General features: G+C 41.8%; 1 protein-coding gene across 2 annotated transcripts in view; it reads left to right on the plus strand.

Annotated features, from left to right (window-relative positions):
• The first annotated feature begins 1,070 nt into the window (after nt 1-1,070).
• ppme1 (protein phosphatase methylesterase 1) overlaps nt 1,071-24,574 on the plus strand; it is a 71,705-nt gene continuing 48,201 nt past the window's right edge. The window contains exons 1-4 of one of the 2 annotated variants that reach the window (XM_070892423.1): nt 1,071-1,375; nt 11,048-11,141; nt 14,594-14,686; nt 20,350-20,407. In XM_070892423.1, coding sequence (XP_070748524.1) covers nt 1,281-1,375; nt 11,048-11,141; nt 14,594-14,686; nt 20,350-20,407 — 340 coding nt within the window. In that variant the 5' untranslated portion in view covers nt 1,071-1,280. Of the gene's footprint in view, nt 1,376-2,170; nt 2,217-11,047; nt 11,142-14,593; nt 14,687-20,349; nt 20,408-24,574 lie in introns of those variants that run through there. The other variant, XM_070892424.1, reaches the window with a different exon arrangement.

Raw genomic sequence — 24,574 nt, forward strand, 5'->3', positions numbered from 1 at the left:
TGGGCATCGCAGGGAAGAGAGCATTTGGCAGTCACGGAAAATAATATTATGATTTAGATTATGAGTTTTGAAAAAATGTTGTTTAAAGTAGACTTATGTCTAAATTACTCTATTAGCAGCAGTTGGTAACACTGTCATCTCGAGTCGTAAGCTTGTGGGTTCAAGTCCCACTCCAGAGACTTGAGCATAAAATATCTAGGCTGAAACGTCAGTACAGTGCTGAGGGAGCACGGCACTGTCAGAGTTACTGTCTTTTGGATGAGATGTTAAACTGAGGCCCCCCTCTGCTCTCTCAAGTGGACGTAAAAGATCCCATGGCATTATTTTGAAGAAGAGCAGGGGAGTTATCGCTGGTGTCCTGGTCAACATTTATCCCTCAATCAACAAACAAATAAAAAACAGATTATCTGGTCATTATCACATTGCTGTTTGTGGGAGTTTGCTTGTGTGTAATTGGCTGTTGTGCTTCCTAACTAACAACAGTAACTACACTCCAAAAGTACTTCATTTGCTGTAAAGCGCTTTGAGATGTCCGGTGGTTGTGAAAGGCACTATATAAATGCAAGACTTTCTTTCAACCTACATAACTGAAAAACAGATTATCTGGTCATTATTACATTGCTGTTTGTGAGAGCTTGCTGTGCGCACTTCAAAAAGTACTCCATTGGCTGCAAAGTACTTATGGGACGTCCTGCGTTCGTGAAAGGCACTATATAAATGCAAGTCATTCTTTTTATTAGTTGTGCCACCTGAACAGAAAGGCGCCACTTGCAGAATTGTCATTTTTTTCTGTGACTGCTGATGAGAACAAGCCAACACCGGGGAAGCTGCCCAACGTCTTTGTTAACATTCAAACTGGTAACGATGGCAACGGCGCGCCGGACTCCAAACATGAAGACGACAACTTCCAGAATGCTCGGCCGACATCCGGTTCTCGCCCGCCATTACGTCATTCGGTGAAGGGCCTGACGGGAATTGTAGTCCCAGCGTGGCGGCGTATCGCCCAGCTGTCGCCCAAAAGCGGCACCGCGAGGACTACAAGTCCCAGCAGCGCAGCACCTGCGCAGCAACCGCTTCCCGGCCGGAGGAGGAGGAGGCCATCTTCAGGAACAGATTTTCAAAGAATATATTTAATAATTTCTGTGTTGAGCATCGTCGGGGCACCTTGGATATTTATGTAGCGTACAAGTGCAAGGCCGAAGCAGCCGCTTCTTAAGAGCTGTAACAATAAGCTGGGAAGATTTTTAGTTTCTTTTTTTAAAGTTTGATGTATATGAAACATGTCTTCTTTGGAGAAAGAGTTGTTCTTGAGCAAATTGCCTGCACGGCCGCCGATGCCGCCAGGTCTCCAGACTGGATCGAAAATGAGAATGGGGTTAGTGTGCACATTAGGTTTTTAAATCGAAACTGTGATTTCTATTCGTTTTTCAGATAGACTGCCTCCTAGTCAGCTTTCAGGAGATTATAAACCAAGCCGAACTGTGGTTTATTTTGTAGTTTGGTTGATTTGAGACTGTATATTCTATGTAGTTATTTATTTAAACAAAAATCGCTGGCGAATAACTGTAATACCACAAATAAATAATTATATAGTTAAATAAACTTGCACTGCATTCCCATTTAACTCATTTCTTCAATAAAGACGAGTAAAACGGATGATGCAAGTTTAAGTTACAGTATTTTTTTTAATCACTTGTAGTTTCCATTTGCAGTATGGACTTCAGTATGACCCGTAGACTGATGCTTCCTTCCTCAAAGTAGTGTTATTTTTAATTATGTTGCTAAAATGTAAGTGGAAAATTATCCTTTTTTTAACTGCAATATATTCTATATATAGCTGGCGATTGGACAATGCAGAGGAAAAATTTTATCCTTTTGAACTTGATTAATTTGTGTTTGGAGCTTTAGATCTGATTACATGAGATATTCTTCATGTAATTACTCTGGCCATTACATTGTCCAGTACCTTCTATGCATATGTCTACTATTTGGCTACTAGAATGTGCATATGAGCCAACTCCAAAGGTTCTCCCTCTCAAGCAAAAGGCTTCACTGTTTCTCTGCTCAACAACTGATTTGTGGTTCTACTTTTCATAATTCTATTATTCATAAATGGTGACTGGGCAGATTGCTAGGGAGGCTGACTGCTTTTGCATGTTTTGATCCTTAGTGGGTGCCTAGATATCAGCTGGTTGTCTTGAACCCTTCTGTGACAGGTAGGCACAGTATGACATGTATCATTTAGGTACATCTCATCTCACATCACTATTTTAAGTTTTGTTATTGCATTTTGTTCAAAATCACAATTTGAATAGACTATCGTCTCAAACTGTTTGCAGTTTTGCTATAAAGGGGGAGATTTAATGATCATCCATGTGGGATTGGTCATCACTTGAGTAAAACTGAGATGATACATGTTCTAGTCGATACTGTGAATTTTGTTTTGAATCTAAATTGTATCTTTCATTGGAGCAGCATTCATTTTGAGACCACTTCAGCCAACATTTAATATCCACCTATAAAATCTTATGTCTTGCGCTTTGCTTACCATGGGAGGTCTGTGATGAGACAAATGAAGAACAATGCTGCATTGTCACATGGCTTTTTTTAAATGCGTATTAGTACCAATACACTATGGAAAGGCCTACTTAAATTTAAATCAATATGAAAGAAAGACTTGCATTTATATAGCACCTTTCATGACCACCGGATGTCTCAAAATGCTTTACAGCCAATGAATATACAATGTAGTCACTGTTGTAATATGCTTTACCTCAAATTACTCCCAACTCCAGTGGTGGATCGATAAAGAGCAGTACTTGATCCTAGTGTTTAAAATACTGTTTTCAGGCATAAGTGCAAGTGTGGAAGGACAAAATATATAATTGTACTGCTGTGTTTTTCACAGTTCATACAGTATGCTTGATTTTCATCTATCCCATGCTTTACTGGAATGCTCATGATGACACTGCATTGGAAAGAACCAACTGCCTGCTTAAGGCATATCTCATACAGCTGCATCATTCTGGCAGAACTTAAATCGGAATGCAGCTTGTAGTTAACTTCCTTTTTGTTTTGCAGTTTTTTTTAGGAAGCACACTTATTTTTTAATTACTAATAAAATTCTAGAATTTTATTAATTCTAATAATTCCAAGTCTCCGTCCCAGTTAAAACCTTGATTTAATTTGATAAGTTCTATTCGTACCTTAGGAAGGATGTCAAGGCCTTAGACAGGATGCAGAGGAGATTTACTAGAATGGTACCGGGGATGAAAGACTTCAATTACGTGGAGAGACTAGAGAAACTGTTGTTTTTTCACTTAGAGCAGAGAAGGTTAAAGGGAGATTTGATCATGGTGTTCAAAGTCATGAAGGATTTTAATGGAGTAAATAAAGAGAAACTAAGAAACTGTTTAAAGGGAATAAAGGGTTATGGGGAGTGGGCAGGTAAGTGGAGCTGAGTCCACGGCCAGATCAGCCATGATCTTGTTGAATGGTGGAGCAAGCTCGAGGGGCTAGATGGCCTACTCCTGTTCCTAATTCTTAAGTTCTTATTAATGTTGGGGAAGTCCAGAACCAGGGGTCACAGTCTAGGGGTAAGGGGTAAGCCATTTGGGACCGAGATGAGGAGAAACTTCTTCACCCAGAGAGTGGTGAATCTGTGGAATTCTCTACCACAGAAAGTTGTTGAGGCCAATTCACTAAATATATTCAAAAAGGAGTTAGATGTAGTCTTTACTACTAGGAGGATCAAGGGGTATGGCGAGAAAGCGGGAATGGGGTACTGAAGTTGCATGTTCAGCCATGAACTCATTGAATGGCAGTGCAGGCTCGAAGGGCCGAATGGCCTACTCCTACACCTATTTTCTATGTTTCTATGTTTCCAGTGGCAGAAGAGTCAGTAACCAGAGGATACAGATTTAAGGTAATTGACAAACGAACCAGAGGCAACATGAGGAAAAAAATTGTACACAGTGAGCTGTTATGATCTGGAATGCACTGCCTGAAGGGTGGTGGAAGCAGATTCAATAATAGTTTTCAAAAGGGAATTGGATAAATACTTGAAAGGGAAAGATTTGCTGGGCTATGAGAAAGAGCAGGGGAGTGGGACTTATTGGATAGCTCTTTCAAAGAGCCGGCACAAGCACAATGGGCTGAAATAGCCTTCTCCTGTGATGTATCATTGAATGATACTATAGCTTCACCTTCAACTCAACAGAAATTATTGAAACATACTGTACGCAGTACTCTAGGTGTGGCCTTACCATATTGAAACAGTCTACAGACTCATAACTTGTAAGGAGTCTCACAGTGCAGTAAATTATCAGTGTCAGCTATGACTCAGTGGGTAGCACACTCGCCTCTGTCCAGAATGTTGTGAGTTCAAGTGCCACTCCAGGGACATGAGCACAAAAATCTAGGCTGACACTCCAGTGCAGTACTGTTAGAGGTGCCGTCTTTCAGATGAGATGTTAAGCCGAGGTTCTCTCAGGTGGATGTAAAATATCCCATTGCACTATTTTGAAGAAGAGCAGGGGAGTTATCCCTGGTGTCCTAGCCAATATTTATCCCTCAATTAATATAACAAAAACAGATTATCTGGTCATTATCACATTGCTGTTTGTGGGAGCTTGCTGTGTGAAAATTGGCTGCCACGTTTCCCACATTACAACAGTAACTACACATCAAAAAGTACTTCATTGGCTCTAAAGAGCTTTGAGACATCTGGTGGTCATGAGAGACGCTATATAAATGCAAGTCTTTCTTTCTTAAATATCCTTTTGCTTTGCTAATTTTGCAGTTGTGTTTTTCTTTTGTAAGAAACATAAGAAATAGGAGCAGGAGTAGGCTATTTGGCCCTTCGAGCCTGCTCCGCCATTCAATAAGATCATGGCTGATCTGATCATGGACTCGGCTCCACTTCCCTGCCCGCTCCCCATAACCCTTTACTCCCTTATCGCTCAAAAATCTTTCTATTTCCGCAGTAAATGTGTTCAATGATCCAGTCTCCACAGCTCTCTGGGGCAGATAATTCCATATATTTACAACCCTCTGAGAGAAGAAATTCCTTCTCACCTCACTTTTAAATGGGTGGCCCCTTATGTCCCCTAGTTTTAGATTCCCCTATGAGTGGCAATATCCTCTCTGCATCCACCTTGTCGAGCCCCCTCATTATCTTGTATGTTTCAATAAGATCACCTCTCATTCTTCTGAACTCCAATGTGTATAGGCTCAACCGGAATCAACCTAGTGAACCTTCTCTGAACAGCCTCCAATGCAAGTATATTCTTCTTTAAATTGGAGACAAACTGTACGCAGTACTCTAGGTGTGGCCTTACCAGTACCCTGTACAGTTGTAGCAGGACTTCTCTGCTTTTAGATTCTATCCACCTTGCAATAAAGGCCAACATTCCATTTGCCTTCCTGATTATTTGTTGTAGCTGCATACTAACTATTTGTGTTACAAATACAAGGACACCCAGGTCCCTCTGTACTGCAGCACTTTGCAATTTTTCTCCATTTAAATTATAATTTGCTTTTTGTTTCTGCCAAAGTGGATAACCTCACATTTTCTCACGTTATACTCCATCTGCCAAATTTTTGCCCACTCACTTAGCCTGTCAATATCCCTTTGCAGATTTTTTTTGTGCCCTCCTCACAATTTGCTTTCCCACCCCTCTTTGCATCATCAGCAAACTTGGCTACATTACACTTGGTCCCTTCATCCAAGTCATTAATATAGGACCCAGCACCGATCCCTGTAGCACCCCACTAGTCACTGTTTGCCAACCAGAAAATGAACCATTTATCCTGACTCTCTGTTTTCTGTTAGTTAGCCAATCCTCTATCCATGCTAATATATTACCCCTAACCCCGTGAACTTTTATCTTGTTCAGTAACCTTTTATGTGGCACCTTATCAAATGCCTTCTGGAAATCCAAATACACCACTTTCACTGGTTCCCCCTTATCCACCCTGCTCGTTACATCCTCAAAGAACTCTGGCAAATTTGTCAAACATGATTTCTCTTTCATAAAACCATGCTGACTCTGCTTGATTGAATTTTGCTTTTCCAAATGTCCCGCTACTGCTTCCTTAATAATGGACTCCAGCATTTTCCCAATACAGATGTTAGACTAACTGGTCTATAGTTTCCTGCTTTTTGTCTGTCTCCTTTTTTTAAATAGGCGTGTTACATTTTCAGTTTTCCAATCTGCTGGGACCACCCCAGAATCCAGGGAATTTTGGTAGATTACAACCAATGCATCCACTATCTCTGCAGTCAGCTCTTTTGACCCAAGGATGTAAGCCATCAGGTCCAGGGGACTTGTCTGTCTTTAGTCCCATTATTTTACCGAGTACTACTTCTCTAATAATAGTGATTGTATTAAGTTCCTCCCGCCCTATAGCCCCTTGATTATCCACTTTTGGGATGTTTTATGTGACACTTTGTTAGGAATGTTTAATATTGCTGGATTTGTTCAGTGTGTGTGTGTATATATATGGGTGTAAAGCTATGCTAAATATTTGCTGGTAATATTGATGTGGTATAAAAGGATTTGGAGGTGCAAAACTTTGTGGATAAGGGAACATGGTGCCATTTGGATTTGTGATTAATGAGGAGAAAATCAAGTCAACCAGTGCTTATGCTTGACCTGATACTAAGTTATTTCTAAACTACAGGGAACAAGTTGGACATGTCAAAGCATTTGCGTTTGAAATCTCCTCATGTAATGAAAGACGGCCATTGACTGTGATGCAGGAAGCAGCAGGAAATGTGAAAAATTAAATGCAAATTTTACAAAGATGCATTAGAAGAAGAGCAGGGAAGTTCTCCCAGTGTCCTGGCCAGCATTTATCCCTCAACCAACAGCTAAAGCAGATTATCAGGTCATTTATGTTGTTGGTGTTTGTGGGACCTTGCTGTGCGCAATTTGGCTGCCGTGTTTCCTACTCATCATCATCATAGGCAGTCCCTCAGAATCGAGGAAGATTGGCTTCCACTCTAAAAATGAGTCCTAAGGAGGCTGAACAGTCCAATAAGAGAACCACAGTCCCTGTCACAGGTGGGACAGTAGTTGTTGAAGGAAAGGGTGGGTGGGACAGGTTTGCCGCACGCTCTCTCCACTGCCTGCGCTTGATTTCTGCATGTTCTTGGCGATGAGACTCGGTGCTCAGCGCCCTCCCGGAAGCACTTCCTCCACTTAGGGCGGTCTTTATCCAGGGACTCCCAGGTGTCACTGGAGATGTTGCACTTTATCAGAGAGGCTTTGAGGGTGTTCTTGTAACGTTTCCTCTGTCCACCATTGGCTCGTTTGCCGTGAAGGAGTTCCGAGTTGAGCGCTTGCTTTGGGAGTCTCGTGTCTGGCATGCGAGCAATGTGGCCTGTCCAGCGGAACTGATCAAATGTGGTCAGTGCTTCAATTCTGGGGATGTTGGCCTGGTCGAGGACGCTAACATTGGTGCATCTGTCCTCCAAGGGGATTTGTACGATCTTGCAGAGACATTGTTAGTGGTATTTCTCCAGCAACCTGAGATGTCTACTGTACATGGTCCATGTCTCTGAGCCATACAGGAGGGCGGGTTTTATTACAGCCCTGTAGACCATAAGCTTGGTGGCAGATTTGAGGGCCTGGTCTTCAAACACTCTCTTCCTCAGGCGGCCGAAAGCTGCACTGGGGAACTGGAGGTGGTGTTGAATCTTGTCAATGTCTGCTCTTGTTGATAAGAGGCTTCTGAGGTATGTGAAATGGTCCACATTGTCCAGGGCCGCGCCATGGATCTTGATGACTGGGGGCCAGTGCTGTGCGGCAAGGACAGGCTGGTGGAGGACCTTTGTCTTATGGATGTTTAGCGTAAGGCCCGTACTTTTGTACGCCTCAGTAAATACGTTGACTATAACTTGGAGTTCAGCCTATGTGCGCAGACGCAGGCGTCGTCCGCGTACTGTAGCTCCACGACAGAGGTTGGGGTGGTCTTGGACCTGGCCTGGAGACGACGAAGGTTAAACAGGTTCCCACTGGTTCTGTAGTTTAGCTCCAGTCCAGGCAGGGGCGGGAGGGAGGGGGGCGAGGGCTTGTTGACTGTGAGGTAGAGCATGGCAGCGAGGAAGATTGAGAAGAGGATTGGGGCGATGATGCAGCCCTGTTTGACCCCAGACGGGATGTGGATTGGGTATGTAATGGATGATCACGGCCTGCATGTCGTCGTGGAGCAGGCGGAGGATGGTGACGAACTTTTGGGGGCATCCGAAACTGAGGAGGACGCTCTATAGACCCTCGCGGTTGACAGTGTTAAAAGCCTTTGTAAGGTCGAAGAAGGCCATGTATAAGGGCTGGTGCTGTTCCCTGCATTTTTCCTGCAGCTGTCCCACTGCAAAAATCCAACATTACAACAGTGACTACACTTCAAAAGTATTTTGTTGATTGTAAAGCATCTCTTTTGGAAGTCATGAAAGACGCTATAGAAATGTAAGTCTTTCAAGATTTTTGTTAGAATTCTTCGTTCGAGCTAACAAAATTTAAGTTAGGACAATTAGAAAAGGAAACTGTGACTTTGAAAAGAAAGGCCTATGAAAGCCATTGAAGATTAATTGGAAATGTCTGTAACAAGCACATGAGACTTAGTTGAAAGACAAATGTGCTGCATATGCTGAAAAGTGAAGATATAGTTAGGACATGTCCTGAGTAGAGAGAGAAACAAATGATCAAACTGGCCCTACAGTGACCTGAGCTTAAATGAGAGGGTAGGAGATAGAAAGACAAATTACTTGTTGTTTTGGGAGTAAAGCATGGTATGAATTTCTGATTTGGAACGAGAATACCTAGAGATTTGCAATATTCACAGGAGAGCTAATGATCCCTTAGAACCTCACTTCAAACTGTAGTTTTATATTCTAGATTTAATTCAATGCATTTATGAACTTCCACTTGATTTAATTACATTCACTTAAAACATTGAGCTCTAGGCCCACTCATTCTTTTTTCTACCTTCTTAGTTCCTTTATCTGTCTTCATGGCACATCATAAATTTGGCTGTTGCTCTCCTCTATCATTTCTAAATGACTAATTATTCTATAGTGTGACTAGCCTCAGTATCCTGAGTGTAGTATTACTCATATAGAGAATTAATACAGAATTCTTGGATTTTTAGTCATTTTGTGGGCATTATTAATGCATGACTCAAACTGCAGAAATGCTTTCAAAGATCTGTGTGTTTGTAACTACTCCCAATCCTATTCCATTTTCAATCTATTAAGGCTCTTCATTCATGGTGTAAGGTAATTGCATGGGATTTTTGCACCTACAGTATATACATTACCATGTATTTTTCCACATTAAATGTAACTTCTAATCATTAAACCAAATGCTGAGCCTCCGAAGAATGTCATCCACCTACTCATTTTGCCTTCCCACACAATTTTGTGTCGTGAGTAAGCTCAGAAATTCTGCAGTCTACTCACTTATTTAGATAGCTTTATAAAGACAGGAAAATTTTAAGGAATTGGACCTGGTAGTATAGAGGAGCTGGTATATTATATAGATAACTGTTTCTTAAAATCATTGTTAGGGAAAAATTGATATCTTTGCACTTTATTGTATCTCATAGCAAATTTTCCTCGGTAGATTTCTGTCCTCAACTGTCAGTAACATATTTGATTAGATTTCTTTTTATAAAGTACCTCCGACTAGTAAGGCAGCAGTTTCCTGAGAAGACTGTACCACTTCATCTGCTACAAACTGCTTACTGGATGAAATAGCACCCAGCAGCACGATAGGTGAGGCATGGGGTTCCTCTGTCAATGTTGACCAATGAAAAACACATCCATTTCAGTATCAGTCATGACCAAATCGCTATAAAGGTCTCCAAATCTGCCCCAAACATTGTGCCTGAACCCAGATTGTGACAATTTCATTTTCTATGTCGATCATCGCTATGGCCTCAGAGTTTGCCAAGATAGGAGCAATTTTATGCTGTGAATCTAATCCCATAAAAAAGTCAGTTGAGATTACCCAAATTTACTTTCCGTAAGCTATTTATAGTCAGCAGAAAGAGAAGGCTTTCAGTCTGGGTTGGAACCTTGGTCGCAGAGATGAAAGAACATATGCTGACCCATCCAGCCCCATAGTAAGTCATTTTGATATAGCAAGGTCTGTTGTTAGTTGATGGATCCTTTAGATTTCCTTTCAGGTAAGTGATTGGATGGTCTCCGATGTGGACTGTTATGATCAACCAAAAGGAATGCTGTGTTTTTGAGGTGGGACTGTTCTGCTTCATTTTTTTCTTGGTGTGGTGGTTTAACTAGTGGCCCACTGGCTAAGTTGTGTAATATTTTCTCCATCTGAAGGAAATTTGTATGCTACAGAACTAAACTTCCATCATAACTACTTTCTGTATTGATCTGTACCTAATTTAGGTACCTTTGCATCATTAACCAGCAATCTGCTACCATAATTCAGCCAATACCAGTCCTTAACATGCTAAGTAGGCAGTATATGAAAATGGCTTTCGATTACTTTTTGATATATTCATTTTCTTCCCCAGCCCCTCGAAATAGTACGTTTGAGATTGGTAGCACTTTGTGTATTCCATCAATCTGTGGTGTGCTGTACATAATGCAGTAGAATTAAACCATTTCACTGGTGACCACCTGAATGTTGGGGCTAACATGTAACAAAGTGATATTTTCTGTGAATTCTGGTCCCTGAATATCTAGGAAGCCCTGTTGAAGTACCTTTTCTATATCTAGATAGAAACATAGAAACATAGAAAATAGGTGCAGGAGCAGGCCATTCAGCCCTTCTAGCCTGCACCGCCATTCAACGAGTTCATGGCTGAACATGAAACTTCAGTACCCACTTCCTGCTTTCACGCCATACCCCTTGATCCCCCGAGTACTAAGATTATTCTCAATAACTTATTAAAAATCTGTTCTTTATGTAGCTGATATGCAGCTATAATCCTCAATGGATTAAATATGCTCTAAAATTATCTGTAGTGTGTTGAAGGTTATTTTTAACTGATGGTTTGTGTTCTTTTGTTACAGCCCTGGAAGAAAACGGGATTTTTCCCCTGTGGCCTGGAGCCAGTATTTTGAAACCATGGAAGATGTGATAATTGCAGATGGAACAAGTAAAGATATATCCTTTTTAAAATTCCAATGCATCGTGTAAGGATTTGTATTGTTACTAATATAACTTTGTCCTGATGAAGAATTCAGTTTAAGATGTAGTATCGTATTGCTTAGTCTAATATTGGTTGATTTCCAGACTTTTTTTCTGTCCTGTAACTTTTGAAGAAGTGTTTTAATTAACATAAAACACTTCCATTTAAAAGGTAGTTCAAAATTCACCAATAATTTCCAATTTTAATTCCAAGATAAATTAGCTTTTATTTAAATCTGCTCAACTTGTTTTTAAAATGTTCTGTTAAATTGATTTTATTAAAGTACTTTGAGTTATTCTGATGCACTTGGTCACATTAATAACATTCTTGAATTGACTGTGATAACGGAACTGTGTAACATCTTGGTCCAGAAATTCCATTTTTAGTCATAGCGGATTTACCGCTATGACTCCGCTACCGCTATGAGGCCTAAAATTCGGGATAAAATGCGACCAGTGGTAAAAATCGGCATTGCACGAGGATTCGTGGCGCAAACCACGAATTTTCTGCAACTTTTCTCCGAGGCCGATAGCGCTGCAAGTTGGGCCTAGGGAGGGGGGAAAACACCCCCAAAAAATTGCAAAAAAATAAAAAATCACAAAACATTCACAAGACACTTAACTATTGAATCACTGCAAAAGAATTAAAAAATAAAAACTTTAACTTACCTTTTTTGCAGGTCTTCATACCTACCACTGTTCCAAGGGCTGCAACGCAGATTTTTCCCGGGAGTTTTTTTTCATCCTATCTATGGGTGCCCTGCGAGCCAAATTTTAGGCAAAAACGATATTTTGAGTCTTGCACGCCAGCGGTCCGCTCGCCAGCAGTACTTAAAAACCGCTGGCGCAAGACTTCACCGAATTTCCCGGTTCGCGGGTTTTTGACAAAAATGGCGAAATAGCGCCAAAAAACCGGGCGCAAGGTTGGGGAATTTCCAGCCTAATAGCTTTTATTTTTAAACACAGCCCCCACTCCCCACTCTAACCTTTTCCCTAGTTGCTCACTCAGGCTGAACCAGATGGTGTGCAGCCTTGGTGTCCTGTTCAACCCTCACCTGAGTTTCAAATTCCATATCCTATACATCATGAAGACAGTTTACTTCACCTCTGCAACATTGCCCGTTTTTGCCCTTAGCTCACTTCCTCTGCCACTGAAACTCTCATCCATGCTTTTGTTAACTAAAGACGACGTCAGCCCCGTGAACCCCTACAAACTTCCAACTTATCCAGACCTCTTGTCTATATCCTATCTCGCACGAGGTCCCTGTCTTTGCTGACCTCCACTAGTTCCCATATTTAAAATCTTTGCCTACAAATCCTTGAATTGCTTCAGCTAACCCTACAATGTCAGCATCATGATTAAGTTTGAAAAATAATGGATTCTTATCCAGTAACTTTTGCCCAATAACAGTCAACACTTTTGGGCATATATGTCTTCCGATTGAGGAAAAATGCTTTTAATATATCAAACAAAATTGATTTGTGTCACAGCTTTTTAAAATGTTGGTGAGCTCTATTGATTTAAATAACAATTGGGGAGTCAAGTTACATGTCATTAGGATTTCTGTTTTTTGGGGTTTCATTTTTGCAAATCAAAAATTTGCAGTCATCATTAATGTGAAAACATTGATGAAACAACAAAACTTAGAGGAAAAAATTAAAAACAAATACTTAATTTGTTCTAGGGATATGGATGACACCGGCAAGGCAGTATTTATTGCCCATCTCCAGTTGCCCTGAGGGCATTAAGAATCAACCATAGTGTAGGACTGGAATCACTAGGCCAGACTGGGTATGGATGGCAGACTCCCTTAGTGAACAAGTCGGTTTTTACAAATATCCAACAGTTTTCATGGTCATTTTCTGGTGATAGCCTACAAATGTCCATGGTGCAATTTGAGCTCTGGATTGCGAGTCCAGTACCAAAAACCATTCAGCTACCATACCATTTGTAAATTTATTTTTTTAACGAATCCTGCTTCCATGATCATGGCAGGAAGTTCTTGACCAAGAGATGACCAAGCTCTTTTTTCTAAGTGAATCTTTATTTTTGCTGCATTTTATTTTGTGTTGATGTGGGGAAAAAAAGATCAGCAATACACTAAATTTGATAAAAATGACATATTGGTAAAACCCTACATGCCAAATATGTAGGAAAAAGATGAATGAAAAAGTCCTTTTTTGAATTACAGTAACTCATTTTAAAAAGATGATCAGTAAGGGGCTGAGAAACATAGCTCTCATTTAAAACAAAAAGACCAGATATTATAAATTCTTTAACTTTTAAGAATAATTTAGTTAAGCAATTTTAATATCCTAAACTGTGAGAACAAAACTTATCTTTTGTAATGCATAGAAGTGTGTAGTTCTGCTTTTAAAATATTACCTGTAGACAGCTAGTATGCTGAGCAAAAGTATGATATACGTGAAAAGTTCACAGATTATTGTGACCTGAAACTTGAAAATATATGGATCACGCAGTTCGTGGCTCTCTGCATTCTTGGTAGGAACCTAGGAAGGAACATAGGAACAAGAGTGGCCATTCAGCCCCTCGAGCTTGTTCCACCATTCAATTTATTCATGGCTGATCTGTAACGTAATCCATCTACTCGCCTTGGTTCTGTAACCCTTAATAGCCTTGTATAACAAAAATCTTTCAATCTCAAGGTTTTACCTATAACCGCTTTTTGGGGGAGTGAGACCCAGATCTTCACTACCCTTTACATGAAGTGCTTTCTGATATCGCCCCTGAACAGCCTAGCTCTAATATTACCACCGGAGGAAATCATTTCTCTCTACCCTATTCTTCGAATATCTTAAACACCTCAATTAGATATTCCCTTGATCTTCTATGTTCAAAGGGATACAGCCTGGTCTATGCAACCTGTTCTCATAATTTAACCTTTTTAGCCTTTGTATCATTCTGGTGAATCTGTTCAAGGCCAGTATATCCTTCCTGAGGTGTGGTGCCCAGAACTGATTGCAGTACTCCAGATGGGGTAAACTTACACCTTTTATTCCAGCCCCCTTGAGATAAAGGCTAACATTCTATTATCCTTTTAAATAATTTTTTGTACCTGTCCACTAGACTTTAGTGATTTTTGTACCTGAACCCCTTAATATCTCTGCTTATCCACAGTTCCTAGCTTCTCGTCATTTAGTAAATACGCTGAGCTATCTTTCTTGGGTCCAAAGTGGATGACTTCACACTTTCCCACATCAGCCACTATTTTGTCCACTTACTTAATCTGTCTAAGGTGTGATATGTTTGATTAACTAGCTACAATATAACAAATTTCCAATGCTTTTAGAAGGTTGCAAATTTGTGCCATGTTTGTTAATTGTATGTCCAATATAGAACATATAATATCCATTTACACATATGTGCTATATTTATATATTGCATGTAAACCTTAACCACTTAATACTCTTTTCGAATCTACAAAAGTGGATCTGATGGGCCTGTCCTTTTATTATTACATGGTGGAGGCCATTCAGCGCTCTCCTGGGCAGTCTTCACTGTAAGTAATTGCACATTTTAACAGGAATGCAGTGCTGGTATTGCAATTATGAAATTTACTACACAGCAAGAAACTGTTCATATTGAAACAATTGCAGGATTATGATTGGCTATCATTGTGTCAGCATTTTCCCAGATATTGTGTAGTATTTCGCTTCATTCCTCTCTGCTTATTTCTGCTGCTGGTATGTTGATGCTTTAATTTAACAAAAATAAAATCTCTGCTTTCTCCAGAAGGTGGTAAAATTCAACAGGCACCACCGCATACCTCTGGTATCTCTTACAAATGGCCGATCCTTAAGAGTGAGCCTATTTGAGGTCCTCCTAATTGCGATTATGTCACAGGGAGGCACAAGTCAATAGTGCACTGTGGGTCTAAGAGAAGGATTCTACATTCTATGGTGCCTCATCACAACAGGATTTTGTTTATATTGCAGGATGCATTAAAACTTCATTTCCACATGTCGAAAGAAAGGGTGGCAAAATGGCTGTGCCCTGTTTCAGATCCCTATATTAACATCTTGTCTTAGTCGTAGCAATGTATCAATTAGAAACTAGGTACATATTTTCTTTTCCTAGTCTCCTTCAAACTATTCCCAGCTGGGGATTAGCCTGTGATCAGTTCCCAGATTTCTGCAACTGCTGCTTTTCGTTCAGCTGCTAGGAGATTTGTGAGAGTGGGCAGGTATGATTCATCCTCCAACTGTGTACATAAGACCCTCTCGAGATAAGAAAAAAGCCTGTTGAGCCCATCTGGGTTATCATGTTCTTCATGTCCAGAATCCTGAAGATGCTGTTTTCTGTATGGCAGAGCTCAAACTGTGCAGAGTAATAAATCTGTGATCAACAAACATACATATAATCGTATAATTTTCATTTTCTTCCTGAGCGAGTTCTGTGTTTTTTTTACCAAAGTCTGTTTGCCATCAAGTTTTTAAATCAGTTTATTTTCGATCATTCTATTTTCTTTTGTTGGATGTTGGCTTTACAGACAGTTCTTTTTCTTGTAGTGTAATTTTAAAATGAATATTTTTCTTTCACCACCTTCCTCCACTGTTTGCCTTCTCACCTACTCTGGTTTAAATCCAAGACTCTTTTCCTGAAGCTAAATATAAATACTTTTAACGTATTATGGGATGTATTTTCCTATGTTCACTACTTAAAGTTGGGGGGGGCGGGGGGGGGGATAGAAATACAGTTGGAACTACTGGTTTATACACACCTTTTTTCCCCTAAAATTTGACCTACTCAGATCCTTCATCTGTGTACATGTTATGCCCGTCTTCACTGACTGCCATCAAAATGGTGGTGTACTGGCTGCTTAAATATCTCCGAGCATTTGTGAAATAGTGTGCAGGTCACGTTCAGCGTTGTATGCCTACTAACATAAATGCTGAGCCACAATATGAATAGTGCAACATATGGACAAGTATTTTGACTGTTTTCATCTCCAAGGAAGAGGGAAGTTACTGTAAATGTGCTTAAGACTGACTAACAATTACACCATGTACCATGTTCTCAGACCAATGTGAGGCTATTGCTCTAAATAGTGTGGTATTTATAGTGTGAGTCACAGTTTATTTTTATTACAGGGTAGTGATTGGTTTACTCTTCTGTGCTGTGAAAATTGGGTAATTGGGTAGTAAGAGGTTTGGGGGCCAAAATTGCCTTGTGCTGGGCTTGAGGCGGCCACTTTGAATTAAATGACAGTTTAACACCGGGACGGGAAGCGCTGCCACCGGCACGGAATTGGCTTCTTGAGGCAAGAAAATGTGTGGCGGTCGCAGCACGATGCTGATGACGTTAGCACGGCGCTGACACGTCAGTGTACGCCCCTCCCCCCTTTTTAAAGGGGAGGGCCGCTGCGAACTCCGCAGCCTCTTTAGTGGCGCCCACTGGAACACGAGGGAGGGCGTCGGCCGGGCCAGCGACCTGGCATCCAAGAGTGGGTGTTGGTCCGCATGTTGGCGGCCCGGCCACCCTAGTGGCCACCATTATCGGGCCGACTGAAAAGTTGGCTGACAGGAAAAAGATGGCGGCTGTGGCGCTACCACCTCCCCTTTAAGCTATTGGTGATATCGCTCCACACTGAACTCGCATCCCGCGGGGCAATTTCCCCCTAGAAGCACAAAGGGGTCGGCGCGCACGGCGATGCCGCCTGTGCGCTAATTGCAGGGCGCGGCGCCCACCACTTCGCTGGCAGAGCCCAGGGGGTAATTCCTGGGGGTTTGGGGGAGGGGGCGGGCGGAAGTCATTAACAGGCCTTTCTGAGCGGGGCAATTCTGGCCCATAATGTTTTACTGTGAAGGACTGTGATTTATTCTGTATTGGATATGTAGGCATTTTAGGTAGAGACACCTATAGATTCTAAGAAAATGAGCACACTTTATCCTACAATCTATTATAATAGTACTCAGTTTTTGTCTATCCTGATGTAAACGATATACTTTAGTAGACAGTATACTTCTGTACAACACATTACTCAGTGATTGTCCTGAAAATTAATTGTCTGTTGTCCATGAAGGGGTACAACAGACATGATCTTCACCGCGTGACAACTACAAGAGAAATGCACCGACCTTTGTACATGGCCTTCTTTGACTTCACAAAGGCCTTTGACACTGTCAACCGTGAAGGACTATGGAGCGTCCTCCTCCGTTTCAGCTGACCCCAAAAGCTTGTCACCATCCTCTATCTGCTCCACGACGACATGCAAGCTGTGATCCTGACCAACGGATCCACCACGGACCCAATCCACATGCGGACCGGGGTCAAGCAGGGCTGCTTCATCTCACCAACGCTCTTCACGATCTTCCTTGCTGCAATGCTCCATCTCACTATCAACAAGCGCCCCGCTGGAGTGGAACTAAACTATAGAACCAATGGGAACCTGTTCAACCTACGTCGCCTCCAGGCTAGATCCAAGGTCGTCCCATCCTCTGTTATTGAACTACAGATATCGATGACTAGGCCCAACACCGCCTCCAGTATGCTAGCGCAGAATTCGGTCGCCTGAGGAAGAGTGTTTGCAGACCAGGACCTCAAATCTGGCACCGAGCTTATTGTTTACAGGGTAGTATGATACCTGCCCTCCTATATGGCTCAGAGACATGGACTATATTCAGCAGACATCTCAAAGCGCTGGAGAAGTACCACCAGCGCTGCCTCCACAAGATCCTGCAAATCCACTGGGAGGATAGACGCACCAACGTCCGTGTTCCCGCTCAGGCCAACATCCCCAGCATCGAAGCACTGACCACACTTGACCAGCTCCGTTGGGCAGCCAACATCGTCTGCATGCCCGACACGAGACTCCCTAAGCAAGTGCTATACTCGGAACTCCTATACGGCAAGCGAGCCTCAGGTGGGTTGAGGAAATGCTTCAAGGACTCCCTCAAAGCCTCCTTGATAAAGTGCAACATCCCCACCGGCACCTGGGATTCTCTGGCCCAAGGCAGCCCAAAGTGGAGAAAGAGCATTCGGGAGGGCGCTGAGCATCTCGAGTCCTGTCGCCGAGAGCATGAGGAAACCGAGCGTAGACAGCGGAAGGAGCGTGTGGCAAACTAGGCTTCAACCATTGTCTGCCCCACCTGTGACAGAGACTGTAATTCCCACATTGGACTGCGCAGCCACCTGAGACTCACCTTTGAGTGGAAGCAAGTCTTCCTCGATTTCGAGGGACTGCCTATGATGATGTATGCTAATCACAGGGCGCGGCACCCACCTCTTTTCACTGGCGGAGCCCCGGGGGCAATTCTGTGGGTGGGTGGGGGGCGGTAGTCGCTAATAGGCCTTGCTGAAGGAGAAAATCCGGCCCCTTAATGTTTTACTGTATTTGGAGTTGTAGGCATTTTAGGTAGAGGCATCCATAGATTCTTGCCAAAGAAAATGAGCATACTATCCTACAATCTATTATAATAATACTCAGTTTTTGTCTGTCCTGATGTAAACAATATACTTTAGTAGACAATATACTTTTGTACAACACATTACTCAGTGATTGTCTGTCCTGAAAATTCATTTCAACGGATGTAAACAATATACCTTAGTGGTCACTATACCAATGAGTGTGGACACGGGGGTCCGGACCTCCCTGGCGTTACTGTGGAGCCGGGAGGAGTGCATGGAGAGGGCGCTGGGTGAGAGAGTGTGGCAGGGGAGAGGCTGTCGAGCAGAGAGGAGTGTGTGGAGGGAGCGCCGGGTGAGAGAGAGAAAGGAGAAGGGGAGGGAGGGAGTTATTCTTATTTCGGAACACAAGTCTTAACTCTTGGGTGCATATAAGTTATACTGGACATGCACACTGGGTTCACTGGCTTCTTTTGAAACTCTGAACAACACTGCAAACATGCACATGAATTAAGTGCAGTGTGACTTTCATAAGTTCAGTGTTACTTTAAATTTAATAGAGAGTCAGAGTGCCCAAGAGTACACCCAATATGGCTCATTGGATGTACATTATGAATTTCTAACAATATGCTGTAGTCAACATAAGTTACACTGATGCAGCAAGAAAGTATTGATTCATGAATGTTGTTAGCTCTGCATTTTGTGTTAATTCTGAGTATTGTGTTGTATTTGGGTGTTGACTGTATCCAAAGAATCTAAACCTATTGTGAGACCTTGGTTTAAGCTAATTTCTGCTAACACAAAGGATGGTGTTGTAGGAGACCCTCATTTGGTAAAGACAGTGTATGAACAATATAGACTGGGGTTCAATCCCTCTTTGTGCAGAGTTAGTTGATCACGGTAGGGAAGCTACTGTTGGCCTCTGCACCACCTGGTTCAAGGAAGGGAAATCATCTAGGGTTCACTTCTGATCGCTGCTGGAAGTGAACATGTGTGGACTTTGGTTAATTGCAGAATTGGGGTTAAATGTAAGGTTCTCCCTGCCCTCCCACTGTAATCAATTAGTTTGATTACTCAATGTCAAAGATCATACTTGAAGAATGGCCAATATGGGCAAAGTGCCACAGGGCAATTGGCACTTGTGGAATTGTTGTACAAAAAGGAGTCAACAGCTTCTGGGGAGGGAAGACAACTTGGCTCAGTTTGGATTGTGTAACTGATACGACAGACCAGATGGTCCCAAGCTGAATTCCTAGTCTGTGCTGAGTTGACTGAACTCAAATGGGGTGGACAAGCTTTGTACTCTCGATTGCTATCCTGTGATGAAAAGTGTTTGTGTAAATTTTGGGTGAGGTCGAGTTTTGGCTTTGCTGTGATGTCCCCCCCATCATTGGTTAGCTACCCAACATTTGTTTCAATTTGCACATGAAGAATTATATCTTGGGGGAGAAGAATGATCTCTTGGGGGAGTTACTTTATAGTGAACAGTAGCACACCATAAAATAGTGTATTCAGAAGGGAAGAGAAAAGAGTAAAAAAAATTGAACGATAGCGTGGCTGATCTATAGGCAGGAATACACTTGGGGCCCGAAATTTATCAAGATGTAGTGTCCGCCCATTTCTCTGCGGTATTCTGCGGTGCATGGTTTAACACTGCCGGAATATTGGCGAGACTGAAGTCCACTTGTTTCATCAAAAATTTTTTGGCAAAATTTAGACAAAGGCTTTTGATCATTTTTTTGTAACGTGTACCTGTGAGTGATGTGAGATATTAGTATATATGACTTAAAGTTGATGATCTGTTATTTCTGACCACAGTCCATGATTACCAGTCGGGTTCGATGCAGGGTTGTGGCAGTAGACCTACGAAGCCATGGTAGGTATTTATTTTAAACTTCTGTTTAAAAAAAGGTATTTTATTCTGGCCGCTAAGAGTGTTTGTCATTAGATTTGATACAGGAATATCCTGTTAGTTTGGTTCTCCTTAAACTAGAAAGAGTACATGTGTTTGTTCATGTATCAATATTTGTTTAACTATACAAGTGCATTTTGGTATGTTCTGGTTTTGTATTGTACAAATACTTCTTTGAATACTTCCCACATTTTGCCTATGTTTACCCAATAACTTTTCATCCCAGTTTAATTTGATCAATTCATTTCACATAACCCAGGATTCCCTTGTCTCGTCTCGCAATCTCCGAACACTTTTCCCAGGGCTCTCAAACTATCCATACAGTGTTCCCAGACATTGGACATCTCTCTGTGGTCCCAGGTCCCGGTACCTCCCCCAGTACTTTCTCTACAATGCTTCTAGATCCTGGGATCCCCATCAAAGTACTGCTAGACTCAAAAATCCCTATCTTGGTACTATGAAGTATTTAGGTTTTTATAAACCCCCCTCCAACTCCCCCCCCCCCCCCCCCCGGCCAAGATTGTTTTGACTTTTGTGTTTTACTCATCGGTTAATCCCAAGTCCGCAAGCCATCAAGAGTAGGTGTCTTTGCCTGGATTTTGAGAAAAAGTTTTGGTAATGTGCCCAGGTCAACATCAAACCCTGTTTGGTAATGATTCTGAAGTACTGGACAATCTTATGAAGCCATATTTCCAAAGTAGACTTCAAAGCAAATAAAGAGCCTCAATGGACTTTGTTTAAATTATGAAACACAAAGTGAGTTTCTTAAATAAATTATAAATAAATGAAAAAAACAGATATGATAGTGATATATTTAAGATAGGGCTTTCATCTTGACTCTTGGAATGGTAAAATATTAAAAAAAACAACTGTAAAAACTAGGCTACATATATACTAAACAATTGTCACATCTCTTCGTTGAAAACCTCTCAAGCTAACTACCAAACCTGAGAATTATTTAACTCTGTTTTCTCGAGGTAGGAGGCTCACTTGCTCCATAGAGAGAGGTCCAAAGCCATTTGCTCAATGGCCAATTTCATAGGAAGTTTATCTTTTTATGCCTGGGAGTGAGTAGGCCAGAGGCTTCCTGTGATATTTGATTAGTTACCCTCTTGGATTTAACAAAGAACTGCCTATGAAGTACAAACTGAATCAACCAGAAGTCCATATATATAGGAAAAGAGATTTCCTCAAATTTGCAACTGGGGACAATCTACTTTGCTGCAACATATCAAAAAACAGGAGATTTCTGGCAGCGTAGAACTTTCTGTAGTAACTTGGATTTAAATGATATCTGCCCGAACAAGTTTAGAGAAAAATATTTTCTTATTGTCACACAGAGCTGTGACTTTTTCCTAGTGCCCAGATCCTCGGGCTGCATACAGTGCTGATAAATCATGCTCCTGGTAATGCTACTAGCATAACATCCATATTCTCGTAAAATGCTTGAGTCATTGGGAACAATTTTGAAAGACTGATTTGGAAAAAATTGTGTTGGTATTGACACCTCTGATGCCCCAACGCCATAGTTTTATATTTTTTTTCCTTTGTCTCCCAAGCCATATACTAATTGTGGTTGAGAACGCAGAGTGACAATCTATTCCCAGCCTTTTGTTAATACAGGTTGGATCTCTGTGGTCAGGCATCCTTTGGATCTGACCGCTGCCGAAACAGAGAATTTTCCGAACCATGGGAGATCACGCCTAGCCTAGGCTTACCGATACCTGTAGAAGCCCGGACTCCTGAATGCCTCCGCCACGCTCCGGCTCAGGCTGCGAAACCCCGGCCTCGCTCGCTCCATGTAGAAATCTCCCAGCCAAATTTATTAATTAATGCGCTGATTTGGTGCTTTATAAACCCTCCTCTCCCTCGGGCCCAGCTCCGCCATTCAATAAGATCATGGCTGAACTTATATGTCAACGCCACTTTCCTGCCCTATCCCCATTTCCCTTGAGTCCAAAAATCTATCGATCTGTTTTGAATATACTCAATGACTGAGCATCCATAGCCTTCTGGGGTAGAGAATTCCAAAGATTCACAACTCTGAGTGAAGAAATTTCTCCTCATCTCAGTCTTAAATGGCCTACCCCTTATCCTGAGACCATGCCCCCTAGTTCTAGACTTTCCAGCCAGGGGAAACAGCCTCTCAGCATCTACCCTGTCGAGCCCTCAAATAATTTTATACGTTTCATTTGAGATCACCTCTCATTATTCTAAACTTCAGAGAATATAGGCCCATTCTACTTGATCTCTCCTCATAGGACTACCATCTCTTCCCAGGAATCAGTCTAGTGAGTCTTCGTTGCAACCCCTCCAAGGCAAGTATATTTTTCCTTGGGTAAAGAGACCAAAACTGTACACAGTACTCCAAGTGTGATCTCACCAAAGCCCTATATAATTGCAGCAAGACTTCCTTACCCTTGTACTCCAACCCCCTTGCAATAAAACTAACACACCATTTGCCTTCCTAATTGCTTGGTGTACCTGCATGTTAACTTTCTGTGATTTGTGTATACTGACCCTCAAACTAAACTCTTCTGAATACTCTGGCTTTTGTTCAGTGCTTTGACCACAACTGCACAGTTGAGATCGGCACCTGGGCAGGACTGGAACCAATGTCCAAGGGGGAGTGTTTGCTAGTGCTGTTGGGAGGAGTTAAACTAATATGGCAGGGGGATGGGAACCAATACAGGGAGATAGAGGGAAACAAAATGGAGACAGAAGCAAAAGACAGAAAGGGGATGAGTAAAAGTGGAGGGCAGAGAAAACCAAGGCAAAAAACAAAAAGGGCCACTGTACAGCAGAATTCTAAAGGGTCAAAGTAATAAAAAGGCAAGCATGAAAGCTCTGTGCCTCAATGCGAGGAGTATTCGGAACCCAGGAGAGGGCTCTGAGCTAGTTAGAGTGGGTGGGAGCTCAGATGAACAGGACCCCAAGAAAGAATGCAAAAGGCAGGAGGCAACGGAGCAGAGTAGCACTGGGGTAAGTGTAAACCACAAGGTGATAGGAAGGGGCAATATGTATGAATATAAAGGGGCTGCAGGAGGGGTCAAAACTAAAAATCATGATTTAAAAACTAGTATTAAAACACTCTACCTAAACGCATGCAGCATTCGAAATAAAGTAAATGAGTTGACGGCACAAATCATTACAAATGGGTATGATTTGGTGGCCATTACAGAAACGTGGTTGCAGGGTGGCCAAGACTGGGAATTAAACATACAGGGTATCTGACAATTCGGAAAGATAGACAAGAAGGGAAAGGAGGTGGGGTAGCTCTGTTAATAAAGGAAGATATCAGGGCAGTTGTGAGAGATGATATTGGCTCAAATGAATAAAATGTTGAATCATTGTGGGTGGAGATTAGAGATAGTAAGGGGAAAAAGTCACTGGTTGGTGTAGTTTATAGGCCCCCAAATAATAACTTCACGGTGGGGCAAGGGAATAATGGAGGCATGTGAAAAAGGAATGACAGTAATCATGGGGGATTTTAACCTACATATTGATTGGTCAAATCAAATCGCACGGAGTAGCCTTGAGGAGGAATTCATAGAATGCATACAGGATTGTTTCTTGGAACAGTATGTTACAGAACTTACAAGGGAGCAAGCGATCTTAGATCTGGTCCTGTGTAATGAGACAGGAATAATAAACAATCTCCGAGTAAAAGATCCTCTCGGAATGAGTGATCACAGTATGGTTGAATTTGTAATACAGATTGAGGGTGAGGAAGTAGTGTCTCAAACGAGCGTACTATGCTTAAACAAAGGGGACTACAGTGGGATGAGGGCAGAGTTGGCTAAAGTAGACTGGAAACACAGACTAAATGGTGGCACAATTGAGGAACAGTGGAGGACTTTTAAGGAGCTCTTTCATAGTGCTCAACAAAAATATATTCCAGTGAAAAAGAAGGGCGGTAAGAGAAGGGATAACCAGCCGTGGATAAACAAGGAAATAAAGGAGAGTATCAAATTAAAAACCAATGCATATAAGGTGGCCAAGTTTAATGGGAAACGAGAAGATTGGGAAAATTTTAAACGACAGCAAAGAATGACTAAGAAAGCAATAAAGAAAGGAAAGATAGATTACGAAAGTAAACTTGCGCAAAACATAAAAACAGATAGTAAAAGC

This window comes from Pristiophorus japonicus, chromosome 10 (assembly GCF_044704955.1).
Source record: "Pristiophorus japonicus isolate sPriJap1 chromosome 10, sPriJap1.hap1, whole genome shotgun sequence".
In the NCBI taxonomy this organism is placed as follows: domain Eukaryota; kingdom Metazoa; phylum Chordata; class Chondrichthyes; family Pristiophoridae; genus Pristiophorus; species Pristiophorus japonicus.